We start from the raw sequence: 23,768 nt of genomic DNA on the forward strand, positions 1-23,768 counted from the left end.
GGTTAGTAATTCAACTTCAAACTTTTAGTTTAATTATTGTGTATATAGCTTAATGAACTTAGAAATATGCTTAAAATGAAACAAAAATAACTGTTGGAGGACTAGAAGTAAATTTCGGCCAGCTAGGGTTTGTGATGATAATGTATGAATTTGATTGAATTAATAGAGTAGGTAAGCTTGTATAAGTGTGGAAGTGATGTTGGTATGCTTTGAATTAGTTAAATGTAACAAATTGGTGAATTAGGGTTTGGACCTAGGGTTTTAGAAGCCAAAAGTTGGAGAAATGGTCAAATGGTGTGTTTGACCTTGTTTGAGTTGAAAAATGGTCATTTGTGACCAATTGAGGTATGTTGGAAGTGTTGGAATTGAATGGAAATTCGGATTGCTTAGGGCCATTATGCAGGCAGCAAGACCAAGGTCCCTTTCAGGGACCCAAACTGAAAATTTACCAACCCAATTGGTGTGAGGCCAATTGAGAATGAAACTAGACACAAAATGGCACATTTTTCATTTAGGAATTATGCCCAAAAAGTGACTAAAACCTAGTGAACAAATTGCCCAAATCCGGAATTAGATATGCTACCCTGTACAAAAATGACCAAATGAACAGTGTTTGTTCATTTGGCCATAACTTGGGCTAGGCAGGTCTACATGACTTGATATTTTATCAGTAGAAAGTTGAGATATAGGCCTAAAATTTTCATGAAGAACACAAATCCAAATTATACCCTTAACCAAGTCATTTAGCCACCCAAAGTTGGTGACCTAAAACTGCCAGAACCAGTTTTGGTGCCCAGAAATCTGGGCAAGTCCAATCCGGCAACCATAATTCAAATGGCTATAACTTGGGCTACAAAACTCCAAATGGAGTGATTCAAAAAGGAGAATAAATTTAAGATAATAAGGAACAATTTCTATGAAGAAAACTTAGCCCAATTCTAACAGCAACATGACCAATGGAATAGTGCAACATAAGACACTAAAACTGAAAAATTACAAATTTGCCTAAAAGACTTAAAATTTGAGAAAACAACCAAAACCAACAAATTAGGTAACTAAAATGTGGTATGTGAGTGAAATTAGAATTTTCATACCTATTAAGCCTTAGAAAGTCAACAAATTGACTTGAATAGTGTCATAAATAGTAACCCCGAAATAGAAATTTTAAAGAACGTCAATTTTAGTATATTAAAGCTAGGTAAAAGTAAATTTGAATTTATTTTTGGACTTATGATAAGTTATGATACTGAAACACTGTGAAACTGTGTGTTTTAGTGGAAAAAGAATACCGGGAAAGAACCCGAGGGATCGAGTCAAGGCTAAGAGGCGACTCGTATAAGGTTTGTGCACAACATCAATATTTTTTAAAATTCATTTACAAAGTGCATGAAATATGTATTATGCTTTTACTTTGAATTATTGAAAGTTTATTTGTATATGTTTGAAATGGCAATAAATGTTTAGCAAATTGTTAAGATAAGTTTTGAAATCATAGTGTCATGACCATATATTTGAACACCTCACTAGCATGACTAGTGGGGGAAATCAGTTTCGAATTTTGATTCCTTCTCTGGCTGAAGTGTTGAGGTGTGTGCCAGTAGAAGAAGAAAAAGAATGGGTTCCCATATATTTGAGCTAGCTAGCATTGTGATGTGACTTCTCCTTAGCCTCTGGCTATTGAGATTATATTTGTTTCGAATGGCATGATATAACTGTGCGTTTTTATGTAAATGGTTTTGAGACTTTTGAAATAAAATTGTTTGAACTAAAATTTTGTAAATCATGTTTTGTATTGATATCGCATGTTCAGTTTAATTTTTGAATAAATATGTTTTAAATTCCGCATAAAGATTATTTTAGTATGTTGTGCACCACTGAGTCCTAGTACTCAGCGATGACTGTTATTGCTGTCGTAGATATAGAGACTAGAGGAGCAGCAGAGTGAGCTGCTGAGGATTGAGGGGCTACCTACTTTGAAGTTATCGGGTATATTTTATACCCTGAATGTAAAAACTATTTTGATATATGTAAATGTATGTAACGGTATGGACATGAAAAATTGGTTATGAGCAGTTGTATAAAGTTGTATAGAGTTGTATAAAACTTGTAATAAATTTTAATTTGGATTTTTCCTAATGTAAATTTTTAAAATGATGTATCTAAATTATTTTATCTTTATTGAAATATGAATGAAAATATTTTGTTTTAATTTGAATGAAATTGAATTATAGTATTTTGATGATGTTGAATCTTGGAAATTGAGAAATAATATTGAAATTGGTTGGGATGGATATTGAATTGATGAAGTTGTTGAGATAAATCTTTGGAAGTGCTTTTTACAGGTATTTGCAGAACTGTTTTCTCAAAATACAGACGACACTCTGCCGAAATTTTTATAAAATTTGCAAAAAAATAAAATGGGACAAAAATCTTAACTAGTTTTCAAACTCTAATTAAATGTTTTGATACCTATTAGAAAATGCTCACCACTTATAAAAGTAAAAAAATTGTTTTAAAATCCCTTGTAGGGTACTTAATGAGTTATCGGTAGGTGAAGTTCGGTAGTTCATTAAGTATTCTACGGGATCATGTTATGCCTTACAGAGGGGTAAGGTGTGACAAAATGTGAAAATTTCATTTTATTTCCCCTTGGTCAAAAAAAAGTTACAAGTAAGACACTAAAAAATTAAGAGTTTAAAAAACTCATAACTTTTTGATCCGAATTTAGATTTTTGATCCGTTTGAACCATTGAAAAGCTAATTCAATGTATTTTGCAACTAAAATACTTTTCAAATTTAATTTTGCATTTTTGAAAAATTTATTTAATTTTCTCTTCATAAAGAATTAGGTGAAAACTGAGTTGAACAAGATATTCTTAGTATCACCTAGACTTGAGCCAACACAATTAATTAAATGAGATTTACAAGATATAAAATAAATAAAAGTTACATTGTAGGGTCCCATAAATGTTTGCTTCCTTATTTTGCTCTTTCTTAACCTTAATTTGAAGTAATTTGGCAATTTTGAATCTAGGGCCTACAAACTCAAAACAAACACTTCCAAAGTATATTAGTAGCACACTAATTATTTGTTATCATCAAAACTTAGGTTAAGACACCCTTTTTGATATTGATAAACAATTAGTGGATGAGAAAAATTAAGCACAAGTGAAGTGTGTATTTTTCATAAATTCTCTCCCTTAATGTACTTCCCCTTTCAAAAACAGTTTGTGCCTTAATAAATAGAATTTAGAGAGCACATAAGAGAGGTTTTGACTCAATGCATGCAATGCCATGAGTCCTAGGTGAATGATGATGCAAAGTCATTTCTATATTAAAAACAATTCAGAATATGTATCAAAGGATTACCAAGAAGCATCACATAAGTATACCCAAAACATGTATCCCACTAAATCATCATTTATATATCATGTTTAAAGCCTAAAATTTGGAACTATTCATCCACTAGCTAATTCATCCGCTAGCTATATATCTCCCCCTTTTGGCATCATCAAAATATACTCTAGAAGGAAAGACATACAAAAATTATGGCATTATTCAAAGGCGTACCACCATGCTAAAAGATATAAGAACATATGGCAATATATAAAAATTACAAGAACACTTCATATAATGGCAAACTTACAAGGTGCAATTCTAAGATAAGGCATAGCTTATTGGATTTGAATCCTATCATGAATACAACTGTATTGTTTAGACACTCAAACAACATATCTTTTGTATGCTCAATCTAGAGGCAGCATAAACAGTTTTTCTCAAGAATAGCTTATAAAGAGCCAAAAAGATTGAAATACAAATTTAGTAATTTTATTTGCATAGGACTTATAAAACCATCAGGGAGTCCTAGGAGTTGACAAGTACCTGAGGTGCTTTTCCTATCAAGGATGCTTCCAGTAAAGTCAGCATTTGAGTAGGAACATAATTCAAAGGATGCATTTCTAGGATACCATAGACCTAAATGCAATGTACCATTCAAGTATTTGAGAATATGTTTAACAGCATGCAAATGAGACTCTTTAGGACATGATTGAAAACGTGCACATAAACATATGAAAAACATAATGTCCGGTCTACTAGCTGTGAGATATAAGAGACTACCAATCATACCTCTATAGAGCTTTTTATCAATCGGTTTTTCTTTTTCATCCTTGTCAAGTTTGGTGTTTGTGCTCATTAGAGTTCTACTTGGCTTGCTATTCTGCATTCCAAACCTCTTGATCAATTCTTTGGTGTACTTGGCTTGGTTGATGAAGATGTCATCCTTAGCTTGCTTGATTTGAAGCCCAAGGAAGAACTTGAGTTCTCCCAACATGCTCATCTCAAACTCACTCTTCATGGTATTAGCAAACTCTTCACACAAACACTCATTAGTAGCACTAAATATAATATCATCAACATATATTTGTACTACAAGGATGTCATTTACATGATTTTTAACAAAAAAAGTTGTATCAACTTTTCCTTTTGAAAAACCATTTTTCAAAAGAAAGTTACTAAGCCTTTTATACCAAGCTCTAGGAGCTTGTTTCAAACCATACAAGGCTTTAGTCAATTTTAAAACATGGTTTAGAAACTCATGATTTTCAAAACCAGGAGGTTGCTCAACATATACCTCCTCATCAATAAAACCATTTAGAAAAGCACTTTTAACATCCATTTGGAAAAGCTTAAAATTCATGTATGATGCATATGCAAGCAAGATTCTAATGGCTTCTAATCTAGCTACAGGGTAAAGGTTTCATCATAGTCAATGCCCTCCTCTTGGTTATAACCTTTGGCTACTAACCTAGCTTTATTCCTAGTTATGTTTCCATCCTTATCTAATTTGTTTCTAAACACCCATTTGGTGCTTATGGATGGATGGTCCTTTGGCCTAGGAACTAAGGTTTAAACCTTATTCCTTTCAAATTGATTGAGCTCCTCTTGCATTGCAAGTACCCAACTCTCATCATTGATGGCCTCATCTATGCTCCTAGGTTCTATTTGAGAAATGAATGCAAGGTTATTACATTTATTTCCAAGAGAGGATCTAGTTGTTACCCTTTTTGATGTATCACCAAAGATTAGCTCTTTAGGATGATCCTTCTTGAATGTCTAATTTTTGGGTAGATCTTATTGAACTTCTCGATATGGAATTGGTTGACCTTATTGCTTTTGAAGCTCAACTTGATCAACTCCCAAGTCCTTCAAGGGATCTTCCATGTGTTGATCTTGAATTCCACTAGATTGAAGATCTTCAATAGTCAACTCATCAAGATTACCTACAACATCATCATCATAAGAAATATCCTTTCTAGAACCAAAGGGGTTAGCTTCATCAAATACAACATGCATTGACTCCTCAACAACTAAGGTTCTCTTATTGAAGACTCTATATGCTTTACTACATATAGAGTACCCCAAAAAGATTCCTCCATCCGTTTTGGAGCTAAATTTATCTAAATTATCTTTAGTATTCAAAATGAAGAATTTACAACCAAAAACTCTAAAATAACCTATTTTAGGTTTCTTGCCATTCCATTACTCATAAGGGGTTTTCTTCAAAATAGGTCTAATCAAAACTCTATTTGAAACATAACAAGCCGTATTAATGGCTTCCACCCAAAAATAAGTAGGCAAATTATATTCATTTAACATAGTCCTCCCCATGTCTAAAAGAGTTGTATTTTTTCTTTCAATAACACCATTTTGTTAAGGAGTCCTAGGAAAAGAAAAATTGTGAGTGATCCCTAGTGTGTTACAAAACTTAGCAAATTTCTCATTTTCAAATTCTCTACCATGATCACTCCTAATAGAAGAGATTTGAAAACTTTTTTCATTTTGAACCCTTTTCATTTTGAACCCTTTTTGAAAATCTCTCCAAAATATCAAAACATTCATCCTTATGAGCAAGGAATGCAACCCAAGTATACCTAGAGTAGTTATCAACAATCACCAAGGCATAATATGCACCACGTAAGCTAGCTACTCTAGTAGGACCAAACAAATCCATATGCAACAATTGAAGGGGTCTAGAAGTAGATACCTTATGAATAGATTTAAAAGAGCTCTTGACTTGCTTACCCATTTGGCATGCATTACACACTTTATCCTTTTGAAACTTGATCTTTAGTAGCCCATCAACTAGCTCATCCTTGTTTAAGTTTGCAAGAAGGTCCATGCTAGCATGTGGAAGCCTTCTATGCCAAGTTCAAGAGTCATCACTAATAGAAACAAAGCACTTGACATCTTTGTTAGACAAAGTATGTAAATCGATAACATAAATATTTTTAATTCTTTCACCAATAAACAACATTTTGTTATCACTCATCCTAAACACAAAGCAAGATTTGGACTCAAAAATAACTCTACAGCCCTTATCACATAATTGACTAACACTAAGCAAATTTGTTTTAAACCATCAACCAAAAGCACTTTGTCAAGAATAGGAGAGTTTTCCTTACCAACCTTACCCATTCCCACAATTTTACCTTTACCATTATCACCAAAAGTCACTTGCCCAACTCCATCTTTCTTTTTAAGTGAAAGGAAGAGATTGGCATTTTCGATCATGTGTCTTAAACATCCACTATCCAAGTACCACTTGCTTTCAAGCTTTGAGGATTTCAAGACACCTACACATGATAATTCAATTTACTTTAGGTACCCAAATGTACTTGGGTCCTTAGGGGTTAGTAGTTCCATCATTAAAATCAAATAGTCTACCATATCTAAGATGGATTTTCCTAATAGCACACCTATAATTGGTGTGACCAAACTTACCACAATAGTGACAATGACTATTGAACCTTTTTATTCTTAGTGTATATGCATGAGAGTATGAATATGGTCTCATGAGACTATTCTTTTTGTGTCCATTATGTGAATGTGAGCATGAGGCATGGTGAGTGTGATAATAGTTATGAGTCCTAGTAGCATGTCCCCTATGAAGGTTTGTCCTAGATGCAACTCTCCTAGATGCATATGTCCTATTTACATTTTGTCTAGGAACATGTTTATGAAATAAAGCCTTTCTAGTTTCATTACCATAAGATTTCATTGGCTCTCATCCTTTAGGATTAGACACCTTTGGACTAGGCACTTGGGGACTAGGCTCATTAGAACTAGATGCTTTAACAAAGATGGTCTTGGATGGAGGTGCTTAGGCAAATTTATTATAGCTAAGTCCATACTTGATGCTAGGAGACCTTTGAGAGTCTAAAATTGTGACACCTCTTATCCGTCTACAGTGTAGCAGAGCAAGATATGAGACACAGTGTACCGGAACACCATAACTTATCTCATTGATATTTATCAGTTCTTAATTTATTTATTATAGTTATTAAGTGAAATTTATGAAATTGATCTCATTTAGCTCATTTATTGAAATTATAAATTAATTTACGGCTCCGAAAATTTTATAGAAAATCCGACAGAGTGCCAGCTAAAAATGGAGAAAATAATTCTTCGGAACCTGTAGAAACACTTCCAATATTTGTTCAAATCACAATTCCAATTCTCACATCAATTAACAACAATTTCTTAATAATTTCTCCATTTGTCATTCATTCATTTCACATCATCATCATGCTCAAATCATACATAAATTCTCATATATTATTTATAATTACAATTTATAAATACTTACATTAATACAAGATTATATCATATTTGTTTCAAATACACATGATAAAATAAGAGTTTAATTACAAAACTTACAAAAATCACAAAATACAAAATGGGACCTAGTGTCCTACCAATTCACTGTAGCCTGTGAGGTGACACGGACACTATGCAGATCTGTATACAAGTCTCACCCAGTTTGTGGTCTGCAGGGCTCTCTAGCCAAATCTTCAGTACCTACGCGTTGCAAAAGCGATGCGCTAAGCAAAAAGCTTAGTGGTGCCAATAATAAAAGAAAATATAATATACAAATAAAAGTAAAAATTTCCTAGTTGTTGTGCCTATAAGAAATAAATAATTACTAACTTACTGTTTAGTCGAAGGCTAATTACATTTTATGATATTAACTCTTTCTACCATTTTATTAATCATTTTCTTGATGATTTTGAGTCTCTTTTTATTGTTATAATCATTCTTGTCCTTTATCTTGACATTTAAATTCCTTAATTTCTTTAATAATCAATTCAATTGCAATTATACTTTTTCATGCCCAAGTAACCTATACAAATTGACCAGACTGGATAAACGGGTAAACTAGCACTGGGTACCAGGTACCTCAGGCCGTCACACCATCAGCCATAATGTGTCTCCCGGTGTGCAAACAGAATGGCTAATAAGCCATAAAAGCAATAAGGCATAAAGCCAAGTATAACATCACAATCAGTATAGCCATAGGCTATCATCATAGAATGGCAATGAAGCCACACATCATACGCAGTACTGCTATTAGAACCCTATTGGCATGCCAACCTATCCAAACTAATCACATTAGGCCTACTAGGGCATATTACAAAGTCATTTCTTGAATATTTGTACTTTTTGTGTAAGGTTACTATTCATTTTATTAGTCAACTACAATGTTGACTTTTTCATAGATAATAGGTATATTGGTTCAAATATCACCAACATACCACATTTTGCATTCTAAAGTTGTTGGCATTGGTTGCCAATTCCATTTCAAAGCTTAATGTTAGTTATTCACAATTTTCAGATTTCAAGCACTAAGTTTACTGTTCCATTGGTCATTTGTACAGTAGGAATTTGATAAAATTGTCTTCATAAAAGTTGTTCCTTATTGTGTCTAGTTACGTTTCCTTTTTTAAATCACTCCATTTGGAGTTTTGTAGCTCAAGTTATGGCCTAAAAACCATAACTGGCCGGATTGCAAATTTTCTAGATTTTCTGGACAGAACCAAATCTACAGTGTTTTGTACACTGATTGCAGGTCAGTTTTTGAACATGTTATGATCAAAATTTGTGTTTGGTTTCCTCATGAAAGTTGTAGGTCTATGTCTTAGCTTTCTACTGGTAAAATTTTAGGTCAATTGGACCTCTTTACACTGAGTTATGACTAAATGAATAAACACTGTTTATTTGGTCATTTTGCCCAGGCAGAATGCAAGTCATCCGGATTAGGGCAATTTTTAGGTAAATTGGTTTGGTTTTCTGGGCAGGGTTTCTTCACCAAAGTTGTGCCATTATGTGTCTATTTTCATGTTCAATTGGTCTTGCACAAATTGAACCTATACAACTCCATTTATGGCTACCCAAACCTGCTAGACTCACAACCAGTCCTACAGGTCACCAAAGGCAGCATGCCTAAGGTCAACTCCAACATCCTTACTCACTTCAATTCCTCCTCACACACATTCAAGTGGTCACTAATTAACCATTACAAGTTTAACATACCATTACATGAGCAAACCCTAATGTTGTTCAAGTGTCCATATTTTTTTCAAGTTTATTCATGCATTCCACTTGCATTTCACTTACACAAACATATTCAATCACTCATCTCATACCAAGGGCAGCTCATAACCACTTTGCTATCAAGAAAAATCATCAAACCCTAAGCAACCCTAAGCTGCCGAAATTATAGGGGTGCACACACACACATTTTTATTTTATTTTCTTATATTTTCTACTTGTTTCATGCCATTAAACATGAATTAAATCAAAGGTAGTAAGAGTTTGGACACTAACCTCTTTTGCTAACTATTCCAAGTCTCCAAAACTTCCTTCTTCCTTCTTCTTTTTGCTGGCTAGAGGATGTTCAAGTTGTAAGATCAATTTTTTGTGAAGCAAGGTTGTGGCTTCAAGGTGATTTGGTGGGTGGTTTCAAGCTTACCTTAAGCTTTCATGGAAGAATGGGTTAGGGAAATGGGTTTTCGGCTGGTCTTTGGTTTGGGGAAGAAACAGATTGCTTCTTTTAATTTTTACCTCATTTTACATCTTTTTAATTGGTTTTTAATATCTTGTTCAAATGTGATTGGTGGGAGCACTTTTAATGACCTCATGGTGATGTCATAATTGACATTTTCTTTTATTTTCTTTTCCTTTCTTTTCTACTCATTTTCAATTTAATTTTTAGCAATATTTATTCACGTTTCATGTCATAATAATTATTTACTTAACTGGACAAGTCGGCCAAAAATCATCTCTGAAGACGAAATGACCAAAATGCCCTCCGTTTGGCTTAACAGACTAAAATTGTCTGTACTGATTGAAAATTTTTTCCAAGCATTTTCTTGGCATTCTAATGCCATAGAAACCTCAATGACTCTTCTCTGGAGTCCCAAATTATTTTATGAATTTTCTCCCGGGTTTAGGGCTTGCGAGAACCGCAACTTCCTACTGGGTTACCCATCGCTAGGGCACCGGCTCATTTAACTTGGTTGTATTTTATTTCTAAAATTTTTCTTATTAATATTTGAGTTAATTATGGTTCCTTACTTTAGTTTAAATATTTTTCCAGACGTTCTAACTGTCCGGACTGACACTGGTAAACGGAACAGTAGAATCAACGGAATGGATACAGTGAGGGTTTTACAAAAATTGCATCAAGTTTGTCCGTTCCTTTCAGCAAATTTGGAAAGAGAAGTTTTTAGCTCAATACTTTCATTTTTCAACTTCTCATTTTCTAATGAGAGGTCATCTAAGGATTTTTGCATATCATCCCCTAAAGGTTTATCATCCCTAGTTAAGGTCTCATTTTCTTTCCTCAAACAAACTGCTTCCTTTTTTAAGAGCTTATTTTTCTTATGACTCAACTCAAGTTCATCATTCATAACTTTAAGTGCATTAACTAGTTCATAATAAGAAAATTCAACAACATCATCATTTAAAGTTACCTCGTTGGAGCTTTCCTCCATTGCTATGAAGCACATGCTGGCAACTTCATCATTGATCTCTTCACCTTCACATCTTATGGATATTGAACATTCCATACTTCTTGTTCTTCTTGATTTTTTTTTTTGTCATCTTCCAAAGCAATTAAGCACATGTCAATCATGGAGTGTTCTTTGAAGCTTTGTTCATGAGCGTTATCCACTTGCGGCATTTGCTTCATTTGTTGATGAGAGGAATAGTTTTTAGTGTACACAACTTCATCAACTTGACAACAATGGTTAGAATTATACATAAAATCAAGAGAATCCCATATATTTTTAGCATTGGAGCATTTAGAAATTTTAGCATAAGAAAAATCATTTAAAGAAATTCTTAACATATGCATAGCTCTTATATTCAAAGAAAACATATACTTATCATGCTTACTCCATTCACTCTTTGTCTTTGGCACATGCTCACCATCTACTACTTTGATAGGAATGAAGGGACCATTTTCAATTATATCCCATAAATCCACTCATTCTGATTTAAGGAAGTAATACATCTTATTCTTCCAATAGAGAAAATCATGTCCATCAAAGAAAGGGGGTTTTACTACCGATTGACCTTCTTGTGCATTGAGGGTTACCATTGATCTTTGCTCCAAGATGATTAAATCTTTGAATGGAGACCAGCTCTGATACCACTTATTGTCCCTTGTCACAACCCAAGAGGGGGGGCGAATTGGGTTCTAATTGCAAAATTAAAGACTAAAAGAAATTTAGACACAAAGAATAATAGAGGAAGAATGATGATATAAGACATTTACAGAGATCTGGCTATCCCAAGCCTACACCCTCTCCTCAAGGCCCTCCTTGAGAGTTAACTCCACTAAAATTCTTCTTTGGGTGAAGAATAAATCCCTTACAATCACCACAAGAGCAAACACTTGCTCTTTTACAAATCCTTTTACACTCAAAGGCTATTTAAAGCTCTATCATACTCAAAATTATAATAAGTGCTCACAATAATCTTGAATGAACTCTCAGAACAAAAAATTTACAACTCAAATATCAAGTTCTAGAGAGAGAGAGAATGAAGAAAATCTTTAGAACACAATAAATTTCTAAAGAGATTGTTGTTAAAAACTTATTTCCAGTCATAAATGGTATTTATTTATAGTTTTTGCAAGAAAATAACCAATTGGGGTGTATTAAATGCTAAACTAGCCGTTCAACTACCCAAAGCTCTATTTTATCGAGTTGTAGAAACCTAAGTTCGGCTACCGAAGTTATTTACTTCAGCTACCGAAGTTATTTACTTCGGCTGCCGAAGGTTGGAGCTCCAAAAAATAGTTTTTGAAAAGTTACTTTTGGCTGCCGAAGTTCCCACTTTCAGCCGTCAGAGTGCTTTCTGGACAAAATAGCTTTTAATGCTCAAAAACCATGATTTAAAGAATGAACTTCGGCAACTGAACTTCCCACTTTCGACTGCCGAAGTGCTATCTGGACAGAAAGTGTCAAAAGAGCACTTAGGCTTTGGAAATGCGTAACTTTTTTACGGGAACTCAAATTTTCGATCCGTTTGAACCGTTAGAAAGCTAATTTGATAAACTTTTCAATGAAAACACTTTCAAAAACAAATTTACATTTCTCAAATGTGAAAATTTCATTTTACTCCCCCTTGGTCAAAAAAAAAATTATAAGTAAGACACTAAGAAATTAGGAGTTTAAAAAACTCATAACTTTTTTATTTGAATTTGGATTTTTGATCCGTTTAAACCATTGGAAAGCTAATTCAATGTATTTTGCAACTAAAATACTTTTCAAATTTAATTTTGCATTTTTGAAAAATTTATTTAATTTTCTCTTGATAAAGAATTAGGTGAAAACTGAGTTGAACAAGATATTCTTAGTATCACCTAGATTTGAGCCAACATAATTAATTAAATGAGATTTACAAGATATAAAATAAATAAAAGTTACATTATAAGGTTCCATAAATGTTTACTTCCTTATTTTGCTCTTTCTTAATCTTGATTTAAAGCAATTTGGTAATTTTGAATCTAGGGCCTACAAACTTAACATAAACACTTTCAAAGTATATTAGTAGCACACTAATTATTTATTATCATCAAAACATGGGTTAAGACACCTATGTCCAACAATATTCTTAACACTTTAAGAATGAAACATATAACAAGTTACTAAAGGATATTTTCAATTAAATTTAAATCATTTAAATTTTAAAGAAAAAGGCATATGCCATTAAAAGAGACTAAATATTTACAAGATACAATTTTATGATATGCTCTAGGGCATACTACTAACAGTGGTGTCATCCCTGCTCCGTCGATAAGGGCCCACAAGTATGGCCTTGTAAATAAGATTGCATGCACGTGCGCCAATGCTTATAATTGGCATCATTTAGCTTCTTAATGCTCCCCACAACACCAGCTGAATTTGCCATCGTGACTTGGTATAATCTCACTTATAATACCAAGTAAGTGTGGTCCCTGACTAGCAAGCTTCACAGTCCTAGATTGTACACGAGTAGAACTTTGAGCAGTACCTTGGACAATACTCTGACTAACAGTCCCAAACAGTCAGGCTTTGATAGCAAAATGTTGAGAAATTGGGAGCAAAAGAAATAGAAAGCCCAAAACTGAGAACTTGAGTGAAGAAAACTTTTATTAGGAAGGACTAAACTGAAATTTACAACTCACTCACACCTAAACTTTGGTGCACATGACCACACCATAGCACACACTCACTTTCTCCACTCACACACGTGCACACTACTTTCACTTAAAACACTCACACCACTTGTTTACACACACTTCACACACTAGTCACTCTCACTCACACTTTGCACACATTCGGTCATACTTGCACACCTACTACACAAACTCAACACCCATTTATACTGCACTAAGTTGGTAAATAAAGAAACTTGGGCCACATTTTGAAGTCGGTGATGAAGCTTCTGGTATGGCGGTGATGATGTTTCTCCCTCACCCTTGATAATTCTACAACTCTGTAGAATTTTCTGGAGGAACAGAGGCGGTGATGAAGCTTCTACCACACATCAGATTCTTTGCAGGCTGTTAAAGAGTTTTCTGGAACTTGAGATGCGGTGATGAACTTCTTCACATCATAATCTTTAGTAGCATTTTCTTTGTACCAAAAACCTCAAAAAAGTAATGTTAGTTGTTGATGGACCATAAGAAATGGAATAATGCTGCCAAAGTCAAATTGTAATCTCAAATATAATGTTACTGTTCCCATATAATAAAGAAAAATAGCTGCTTACATTGAATGTACCATTTCACTAGGTCCTAATTTGTGCAACCACCTGTGAGTTTCTGTGCTATGAAGTAGCTATCTTGAAAATGGATGGACCCGACATCTTGTGCTCAGCAATACTTGAGATGGGCTTTTAAGAGTTTAATCTTCACCAGTTGTCTTGGATTCTTTTGAGGTTCAACGTGAAAGGATTTCAAATGACAATCTGCAAATGATTTTTTTTTTTTTTTTTTAATTTCAGATGATGGCAGACATTCTTAAATCAAGAATTTCAGTTTCAGTATAAAGGGGCTCAAATTGTCCTTCATCATTATTAAATTTTAAATTGGAGTCCCAGTCAAGGTTAAATAAAAAAAAAAAAAAAATCCATATCCTTATAATTGCAACAATCAACAAATAATAAAATATAAAAAATGGGTGGATATGAGATAATATCATAATTAATAATTATATAAAATATTAATTTTTAAATTTATAAAAAAATAATAATATATAATTAATATAGTTATATTTCCAATTATTGCATACAATGAAAAAGGTGACCTTTTCTTTGTTTAATATTTTTATTTATTTATTTTTAAAAAATTTTTAAGTTTTTCTCTATTTTTTTATATTTAATTGGACTAATATATTTTTTAAATTTAAAATTAATATCTTATATAATTATTAACTATGATATTGAAAATATAACTATATTAATCATATTCACTTTACATTATTTTTTGTGATTTTAATATTTAAAATTTTAATTATTGCTTACAATGAAATAGTGTCATATGATTTATTTTTTTTAATGATTTGATTTCTTAAAGTTACCATTAATATATAATATCACAGGTCCATTTGTTGCATAGATTTGTATATAGATCGAATTTATAAATATAATTCAAAATATTTATATAGATCGATACGCTACTGTTCTAAGGCCTCCGCGGCAAAATGAACGCATTAAACGTAACCCCCAAAATCATAGAGTCCTTCTCTGCCTGTTGAGGGCATACACCACATCCATCGCAGTGACACTCTTTCTCCTAGCGCGCTTGCTCAGTGTAAATCACAGCATCACGAATCACGTTCTCCAAAAATCTCGAGGACTCCACGAGTCTCCTTTGCTCGCCAATCGACGAATTGCAGTCTCAGAAAATATTGAGACTGACTAACAGTATCTGAGTGTGATGAATAAAATATTTTATTACTTCAACCGTTGCTTTGAAAAGTAAGAGCGCTTCAAAGCTAAAGTTGCGCCAAAAAAGCGTCGTCTCTTAAGCGTTTTTGTTAGCGTCGTGTCTTAATTTTTTTTTTTCACTCCACGCTTGCAAGCGCTGCGCAATCAAAGGCCAAAATTGTCGATGAAATTGAAATATATCTCGACCTGTCTCTATCATTGCAGACTCACTTTTTCGTTTACTTTTAAATAACGTGCATTCTGGTGGTCTTTGCATCACTTACCCCACTTTGCAATTACCGTTAAAAAATATATAATTAAATGAAAAATTGACCTCTGTTTATCCTCTCCCTCAAACAGATTCATTCTCTTTCCTAACTTTGCTTTGAAAAGTAAAAGCGCTGCACAGTTAAAGTTGCGCCAAAAAAGCTTCGTCTCGTAAGCGTTTTTATTAGCGCTGCGTATTCTCAGCCTGTCTCTTTCATGTGGTGAGATGAAATGAAATTGAAATATACATCAGCCTGTCTCTTTCATGTCGTGACTTTCTTCTCCTTCATCCCAGCTTTCTTTCACTTATAAATAATGACTTGAACTCTGGTTCGATTTTGCAGTATTCACCCGTTGGTCGTCTCCCCACTCTGCAACTGCAGTTCAAAAATATAATTAAATTAAGACTTACCTCTGTTTTGTTTTACTCTCTCCCTCTCTCCGTCTCCGCTTGTGCCTCGTTCTGGCACAGCTCAAAGGACGACGAATTGCATCTCGGTGTATCAAATTCTCGGTCCTCTCTGTCCCCAGGTACGAAAGTGGTTGATTTCTGTTACAAAGAGTTGTATCATACATAGAGATATATGTGTCCATTGACTCAGGATTCATATATTCGAATCCATGTGTTAGATCTTTATAATTTTTCTTCGATTTCAGCTTTTCTATTGTGCTTGTAATCGAATAATATAGAGAGCGTAGAGATTTGTTTATAGAGAGAAACAGCCATGCGTGCAAGGTAGAGGTTTGTTCTGTCAAGAGAATCTGTAATATTAAGAAAAAGATAAAGGCTATTTACAGTATAGTATAAATGCATCATATTCAAACTTTATAGTTAAGATTATATAATAACTGTCGAGTTTCATCATAATGTCAATAGAAAGAAATGAAATTTATGTGGGTTTTCTTGCAAATGGTTGAATGATTAAGTAATTGCCAAATATTTGACATATACTCTGTTTTCATGGAGTCATAGAGGCATTGGATTGGAGCTCGATTATTTGTTTCAGTATTTTCCCTCCTTGATTGAATATGTTTACCTTGTTGATGATTGTCACTTGACATGTTTATCAAGTTTTAATTCATTTCACGAAATTGTTAGAATTTTTTAATGCCATCATAAGGTTGGAACTAGCTAGTAGCTAGGCTGGATTTTCTTCTTTCAATTGTATCTTTTTATGTGCTAATTTCTTTCTATATACTGAATTTACTAGTAATGAAAGGTCTCTTTTTATGTGAAGCTAATATGGTCCATTTTGAATTTTTTTTATTATTTTTGTCTTTTAATATTTTTCCTTCTTATTTTATTAACATAATTAAGATAAAGTGAAGGAATTAATTTACTATGTTAATCAAATTAAAAAGTAGCTTTCTAATCATTTAATATATATATATATATATATATATATATATATATATATATATATATCTTTTATATTTGATTCTATTTTATATTGATTTTAACAATATCCATTTATTAAAATATAAGACAAAATTATTATACCATAAATATCTATTAAATAATCTAATTATATAATTTTTATAATTATCTGCATGTAACGCGGGTATTCTACTAGTTCTTAATATGTCCAAATTAATTGATAAGTATTTATTGATAAAATTATCTATAAATTTATATTTTTTACTCTTTGTTGTAGATTTTAGCTTTATTGAACTTTAATTCAAATTTTTTAAAATTTAAAATTTGTATCAAAATATTAATTTGTATTAGAAAAAATTTTTTTATAATAATTTTTCATTTAACTTTTTCAAATCAAATACTGATTTTCTAATGCGAATTAACATTTTAATCTGAATTCTAAATTTACTTCTAAATTTTATAAAAAATTAAAATTTAAATTAAAGTTTAATAAAATTAAATTAATAATAACAATTTAATAACAAAATGAAGCAATACAAATTAATAAATAATTTTATTAATAAAAATTTGATTAAAAATAAAATAATTTATTAATTATTAACTACTAATTAATTTGACCATAAAAAAAATTAGAATGTGAAAGATAGGGAGAAAGAAAAGGGAGAGAGAGTTTTACTTGAAAAATTGTTATTTCATGTTGGAGGATTTTTTTTTTAAATAAAATGAAAATTGAGTGATATTAATATAAATTAAATTAAATTGAGGAGTAGAAATAAGATAAATTTTTAAATTGAGGGACTATAAATAAAATTAACCCCATAATACCTCAATCTAGCAAATAAAATAAATGTTTGAACGGTAAAAATGATGACCACAAGAGAGAACATGTGACGAAGAAGAGGCCAGTTTTGCAGGGTTGATTAAAATCTAAGCAAGGGTTACAACTCACCTACTCATTAGGCTGCTATTGTGGCTTGTTCTATTAGGATTGTTTCAGTCAACTATATTACTTTAACTGTTAGTTTAACATGGAATGTCAAAATTAATTTTAACATTACCTTCTCTCTTTCTTAATTGAGAGCAAATAATTTTTTTTTCAACGGTGACGATATGGAATTAATAAAATTTTTAATTATTCAATGTCTATGGCGGCATGCAAAACACAAGTCTTTATTTTTAAAAATTTCTGGAGGATTTCCACATAAACTTTAAGCCATCATTAGACCTAGGAAATTTTCTCACTCTTTCAGAACTGAGGATTGGTGATTTACCTTTACTTTTTAGTTGATGTTTCGTTTAGGGTTTTAAGGTTGCTGACAACGGTTTCAGATGTATTTAGGGGGTGTTTGGTTTACCTGTTGGGTGCAGCTGATAGCTGATAGACACCCAAACAGATAAATTGTGGTGTTTGGTAAGCTTAAAAAAATAGAGCTGATAGCTGATGGGCAACTGAAATGATACCCATTTATATCAGCTCTATTTTTAGAGCTGTTTCTCATCAGCTGATAGCTGATCTGGTTTTATTTTTTATTTTGACCATATTATCCTTTTTTATTTAACTTGAAAATTAATATTATTAATATTTTTATTTTTTTATTTGTAATTTTAACATTTTAATTAACATATTTCAACTTTGTTAAAATATTTTTTTATTAATAACATAAAATATAAAATATTTATTTATATCCAAAAACTTAAAATTAATTATAAATTTTTTCTATTAACAATAATAATTATTTTATTATTTTCTCTATTTTTAAAATTATTTAATTACCTTAAAAAAATAATTATTTTCTTATTTCAATAATAAAATAAATGATATAATTTAAAAGATTAATAATTATATATTTATTTAAATAATATAATATATTAATTTAATAATTATATATTTAATTTAATAATAAAATAAATAATATAATGTAATAAATTTATAATTTTATATTCATTTAAATAATAAAATAAATTATATGATATATACCCTTATTAGTCATTTCACATATTAACAGTAACAGCTAAATATAATTTTACCAAACACTTAATATAAATAAATTATCATCACTATCGCTATCACCTATCACTAACAAGAATAAACTATCAACTAACAGCTATCAGTTGTATTCAACGGTTAATCCAAACAGGCCCTTAGTAAAATTTAGGAATCGATTTTTGGTAGTTAATTGTAGTATGAATAAGCTATTGGTTCATCGATTTCAATTTTTAAAGCTTTTTTATGGGCTGATATGACTGATTTAATTTTATTTTTTATCTAGATTTTATTAATTTTTTAAAATTTATTAATTAAATTTTTTATTTTTAAATTAATTACTTTATATTAATAAATTATTAAAATTGTAAAAAAACAATAAATAAATATAAAATATTAGAAGTAATAACTAAACTAATAATTATAATGTATTTTTATATGATAAAAAAAATCTGAAGATGCATAAAAAATTATGTTTTTAAGTTTTTATGTATATAATACTTATGACATATAAGTTACAATCAGCTATCAACCGTATTTAATTCTAAATTAAACAAGCCTTTAGTCTCTTAAAAATCGGTGATTGGCATGACTCTTTAGTCTCTCAATATCAAAATAGAGAATAATACACATTTTTAAATAAATTTATTAAAAAATATTAAAATAAATTGAAAATTAAATTTATTAAAAAATATTAAAATAAATTGAAAATTAAATTTACTATATTTTAATTATAAAAAAATAAAATAATAAAATAATTTTTAAAATATATTTTTCAATAATATTTAAAATATTTTTAAGAAAACATTTTTTTTAACTCTCAACCTTAATGTGGGTTTTTTTATAAGCAAAATTTTATTAATAAGAAAGAAAAAATTTAGGATGGTCACAACTATCTAAAAGCTTAGCTTGATCGACCATCTCAACACACTCAGCCACCCAAATCTAAGGGCGTGGCATACTAAGTGAAAAAAAAAATCTAGTAGGAGAACAACCAAAATGAAAGAAACAAAAAAAACTAACTAAATATTTATCAATATGATGTGAAATGGAAATTATTTACAAAGTACAGAGGGACATTAGAGAACGCCAAGTGAAATGGTAATTTTTTATAGCAGATAAAAACTATGGTGCACATGTTGAACCTAAAAATAACGTCATTTAAATTAGCAATTTCTAGTGTTATATGATATATACAAATATCAAGTAATTGTAGTATGCTAAAAAAACACTAGTCAAATTAATATTTTTATTTTCTAATATCATCTGATTAAAGTTGTCAAAATACACCAAAATCGCAGGTTAAAATGTCGTTTTCATTGTCACTTCTCTCATCACTTTATTTGCTTGCCTGATGAGCTTTATAAACCAAATTATTGTAAAATATATAATCTATTTATTTATTTAAATTAAATAAGTTTAATTTATAATTGTCTATATGCAGTTGAACCAACTAAATCCAATGCTCATCATGTGCGTCAGATTGCAACGTTAAGGGTCCCTTGCCATCAAGTTAATTATTATTATTATTATTATTATTATTATTATTATTATTTTCAAAACTTTCAAGGCAGGATAATTAGAAGATATCATCATACAAACAAATATCAAAATTAAAAATTCGTCTTTTATTTATATAAATTATTAACAAGATAAATAAAAGAAAAATTTTTAATTTTTAGTATTTATTTATATAATTATACCTTCTAAGCATCCTGGCTTTTGAATAAAAAATAAATAAAATAAATAAAGGGACACTCAACGTTGCAATCATGTGATGCCTATGATAAGGACTGGACCTATTTGGTTCAATTTTAAAATATAGACAATTGGAATTGTTAATATGTTGTGGAAAACGTTATTTCATTCGGCGGTTTTTAGTGTTCATTATATTTTATAATAATTTCTCAGTGCAGAGAGCTATAAAATGCTTTTCTACATATGAGTTTCTGGCAATCTCATATAGCTTCTGAAACTCTACCAGCTGCCTGCCTGCCTCTTTATACCAAATGAAGTTACATCTGCCAAGCTTTTATACACTTGTATTTGCGCAAGTGTTTCTTTTCTTCTTTATCAACTTACAGTGGCTGCAAGCCAATGCTTCATCAGGAAAAGCTACAGATCAACTTGCCTTGCTTAAAATCAAACAAGGGATGATCAGCGATCCACATGGCATCTTCAGGTAAGGTCGGATCTACTGCATATTGAGTGGGGTGACCCATTCAATTCTTTTTTTTTTTTAAATATATATATATATATATAATCATTAAAATAATTTTATCCTATTAAAATATTTAAAATATTATTATATTTAATAAATTTAGACTTTTTATTTTGACAATTGTTGTACTTATTATATGATAATTAGTATTAGCTGCAAGTGTTAAAGACTACTTTTTACAATAAGAATTATAAAGATTCAATTTCAAAATTAATTGAAAGATCAGTTATTTATTAATAATTTAATTATATATATTGAAAGATGTTAAAAAAATTGTTGGTGATAATAATAAATTTAATATTATAATAAAAATTTATTATTTTATGAAATTTTTTTTCGCTCTATTGTTGTTATATATTTAAATATATTATTTTATTTTTTTCAGTGGATATTTTATCATTGTATATAATTTTTTTTTTTTTCTTTTAACTTAGGTAAAATAATTTTTTTACTCCATTAAATCAATTTACTGGCTTTGCCCCTGTCTTCAGGTCATGGAATGATTCTCTCCATTTCTGCAATTGGACTGGAATCACATGCGGTCGCCGCCATCAAAGAGTCACCTCCTTGGTCTTAGAAGGGCAGAATCTGTTTGGGTCTATATCACCATACATTGGCAACCTCAGTTTTCTCATGTTGATCAACCTCCAAAACAACAGCTTAACGGGTGAAATTCCTCAGGAAGTTGGCAACTTGTTTCGACTGCAGGAATTCCTTGTCAATAATAACTCATTACATGGTACAATTCCACTCAAATTGACTGAATGCTCTCAGCTTAAGACGATTGATTTTCGACGGAATAATATCGCTGGAAAAATCCCAGCAGAACTTGGCTCTCTTACAAAGCTGGAGATATTCGCATTTCGCAATAACAATCTCACCGGAGAAATTCCACCTTCTTTAGGCAACCTTTCATCACTTACCGTATTTTCTGCTTCATTCAATGACTTGGAGGGAAATATTCCAAATGAAATGGGTCGATTGACAAATTTGAATATTTTCACCATTGCAGCTAACAGAATATCAGGTATAATCCCTCCATCATTTTTCAACATCACATCTTTAACCTTACTGTCAGCTCTGGGTAGCCAACTGAGTGGTAGTCTACCTGACAATGTAGGCCTTGTTGACCCTACAAGCTCAAAGGAGCATAGATTTTGATGATACCAAAACTCAACTAGAATCAAACTAACATTGTTTTAAGTGTTGTGCATCTCAAAGAAAAAGACACAAGGATCTCATGATGGATTCGTGCTTTTGAAGAAAGGATAACATTCTAAAGATAACACAGGACGAATCAAAAGAGATAAAAGAAGAAAATGTTACCTTCCAAGGCTGCATTGAAAATCAGAATTGAAGGTACATATAGTCTAAGAGTTAGTTTTATTTTTAGGATTGCTTGTAAAAAGAATTGAGGAGTAGAAGTCAATGATGTTTATTTTCAATTCCTCAAAAGTTTTTCTCTTTTAAATATCATTATTGGCCTAAAAATTAATTGACTATGATTTGGTGTAAAGTTTTATAGCTTTGAAAGTTATGCAGAAAAGTTTTCCTGGTATGCTAACTGGTTTGCTACTTAGTATGCTAACTGGTTTGCTACTTAGTATGCTAACTGGTTTGCTATTTCTCAAGTATGCTAACTGTCTCAACTCTGCACAATATCGCAGAAAACGACAAAATAACGGCTAATTTCTTGAAATTCGTATCTGTAACGTTCAAATGAGTTCTCCAACGGTAAAAAACATTCCAAAGCTATAAATACACCTTCCTTTGGCCATTTTGCACTTAATGAAAGTCTCTCCACTGTTCAAAATCATAAAAACTTTCATTCAAAGTGCTCAAAGTATTTTTAATGCTCATCATTGGCTTATCTACTCAACTCTTTTTTATAGATTCTGTTGTATTGAGTGAGAGTGAGTTTTAAACACATTATTATCATTTATGAGAGGTCATTCAAGCACCTATTGAAGCTTGGTTGTGAAAAGTGTTTGGGATAACACTTGGTAGAAGTGTGAAGCTACTTGTAAAAGCTTTGGTGAGAAGATTTGTAAAGGGCTTTTGTCTCTTGCCTTTAAAAGAGAAGAATAGTGAAGTGAAGACTCAAAGTGGGATCTTTGAGAGAGTGGATGTAGGCTAGTTGAGCCGAACCACTATAAAAATTTCAGTGTTCATTTTCTCAACCCTTGCTCTTTACATTTATGCAATTTAACTTTATGATTGATATGCTTTTGCTGATATGAAAGTTGATATTGTTTGCTGATAACCTTGCTGATAACCTTGCTGCAAACTGAGAAAGTTAGTTTACTGCTAAATCTGCTGATATCTGATATAATCTGCTTGTTATCTGATTTGTCGCCGCTTAGGATATCCGTATTCGCTCGCTTCTTTGTGTTAAAAATTTATCCAGACATCGATATCTTTCCGAATGCTAATATAATTTGTTAGATCAGTATACTGATTGCATATAGCTTAACTTTGAATCAACTTGTCAATAGAGCTGTATTGTTCATATTTCACATTAGTCAATTGAGTTGAACCTAGCTGCAATTTTCAAAGGTTTTGAGCAAGAACCGAAAATTGTTTTTAAAGTCTAATTCACCCCCCTCTTGGACATATTTTGGGACATCAATTTGGTATCAGAGCTTGTCTCTCTTGCT

The 23,768-nt window shown here is 31.2% G+C and overlaps 1 protein-coding gene across 1 annotated transcript; it reads left to right on the top strand.

The window, feature by feature from the left end:
- The first annotated feature begins 15,833 nt into the window (after positions 1-15,833).
- LOC131171263 (putative receptor-like protein kinase At3g47110) lies at positions 15,834-22,655 on the top strand. The gene is made up of 3 exons (XM_058130733.1): positions 15,834-16,059; positions 20,875-21,072; positions 21,603-22,655. The coding sequence occupies exons 2-3, from the start codon at positions 20,900-20,902 to the stop codon at positions 22,270-22,272; spliced, it is 843 nt and encodes a 280-aa protein (XP_057986716.1). The 5' UTR covers positions 15,834-16,059; positions 20,875-20,899; the 3' UTR covers positions 22,273-22,655.
- The last annotated feature ends 1,113 nt before the right edge of the window (positions 22,656-23,768 follow it).

The sequence above is a fragment of the Hevea brasiliensis genome, chromosome 12 (assembly GCF_030052815.1).
Source record: "Hevea brasiliensis isolate MT/VB/25A 57/8 chromosome 12, ASM3005281v1, whole genome shotgun sequence".
Classification (NCBI taxonomy): Eukaryota; Viridiplantae; Streptophyta; class Magnoliopsida; order Malpighiales; family Euphorbiaceae; genus Hevea; species Hevea brasiliensis.

Bases quoted from the DNA above. Each gene is read 5' to 3' on its own strand.
- LOC131171263 (XM_058130733.1), top strand. From the start codon at position 20,900: ATGAAGTTACATCTGCCAAGCTTTTATACACTTGTATTTGCGCAAGTG. The intron at 21,073-21,602 runs GTAAGGTCGGAT...CCCTGTCTTCAG, and splicing joins GATCCACATGGCATCTTCAG to GTCATGGAATGATTCTCTCC.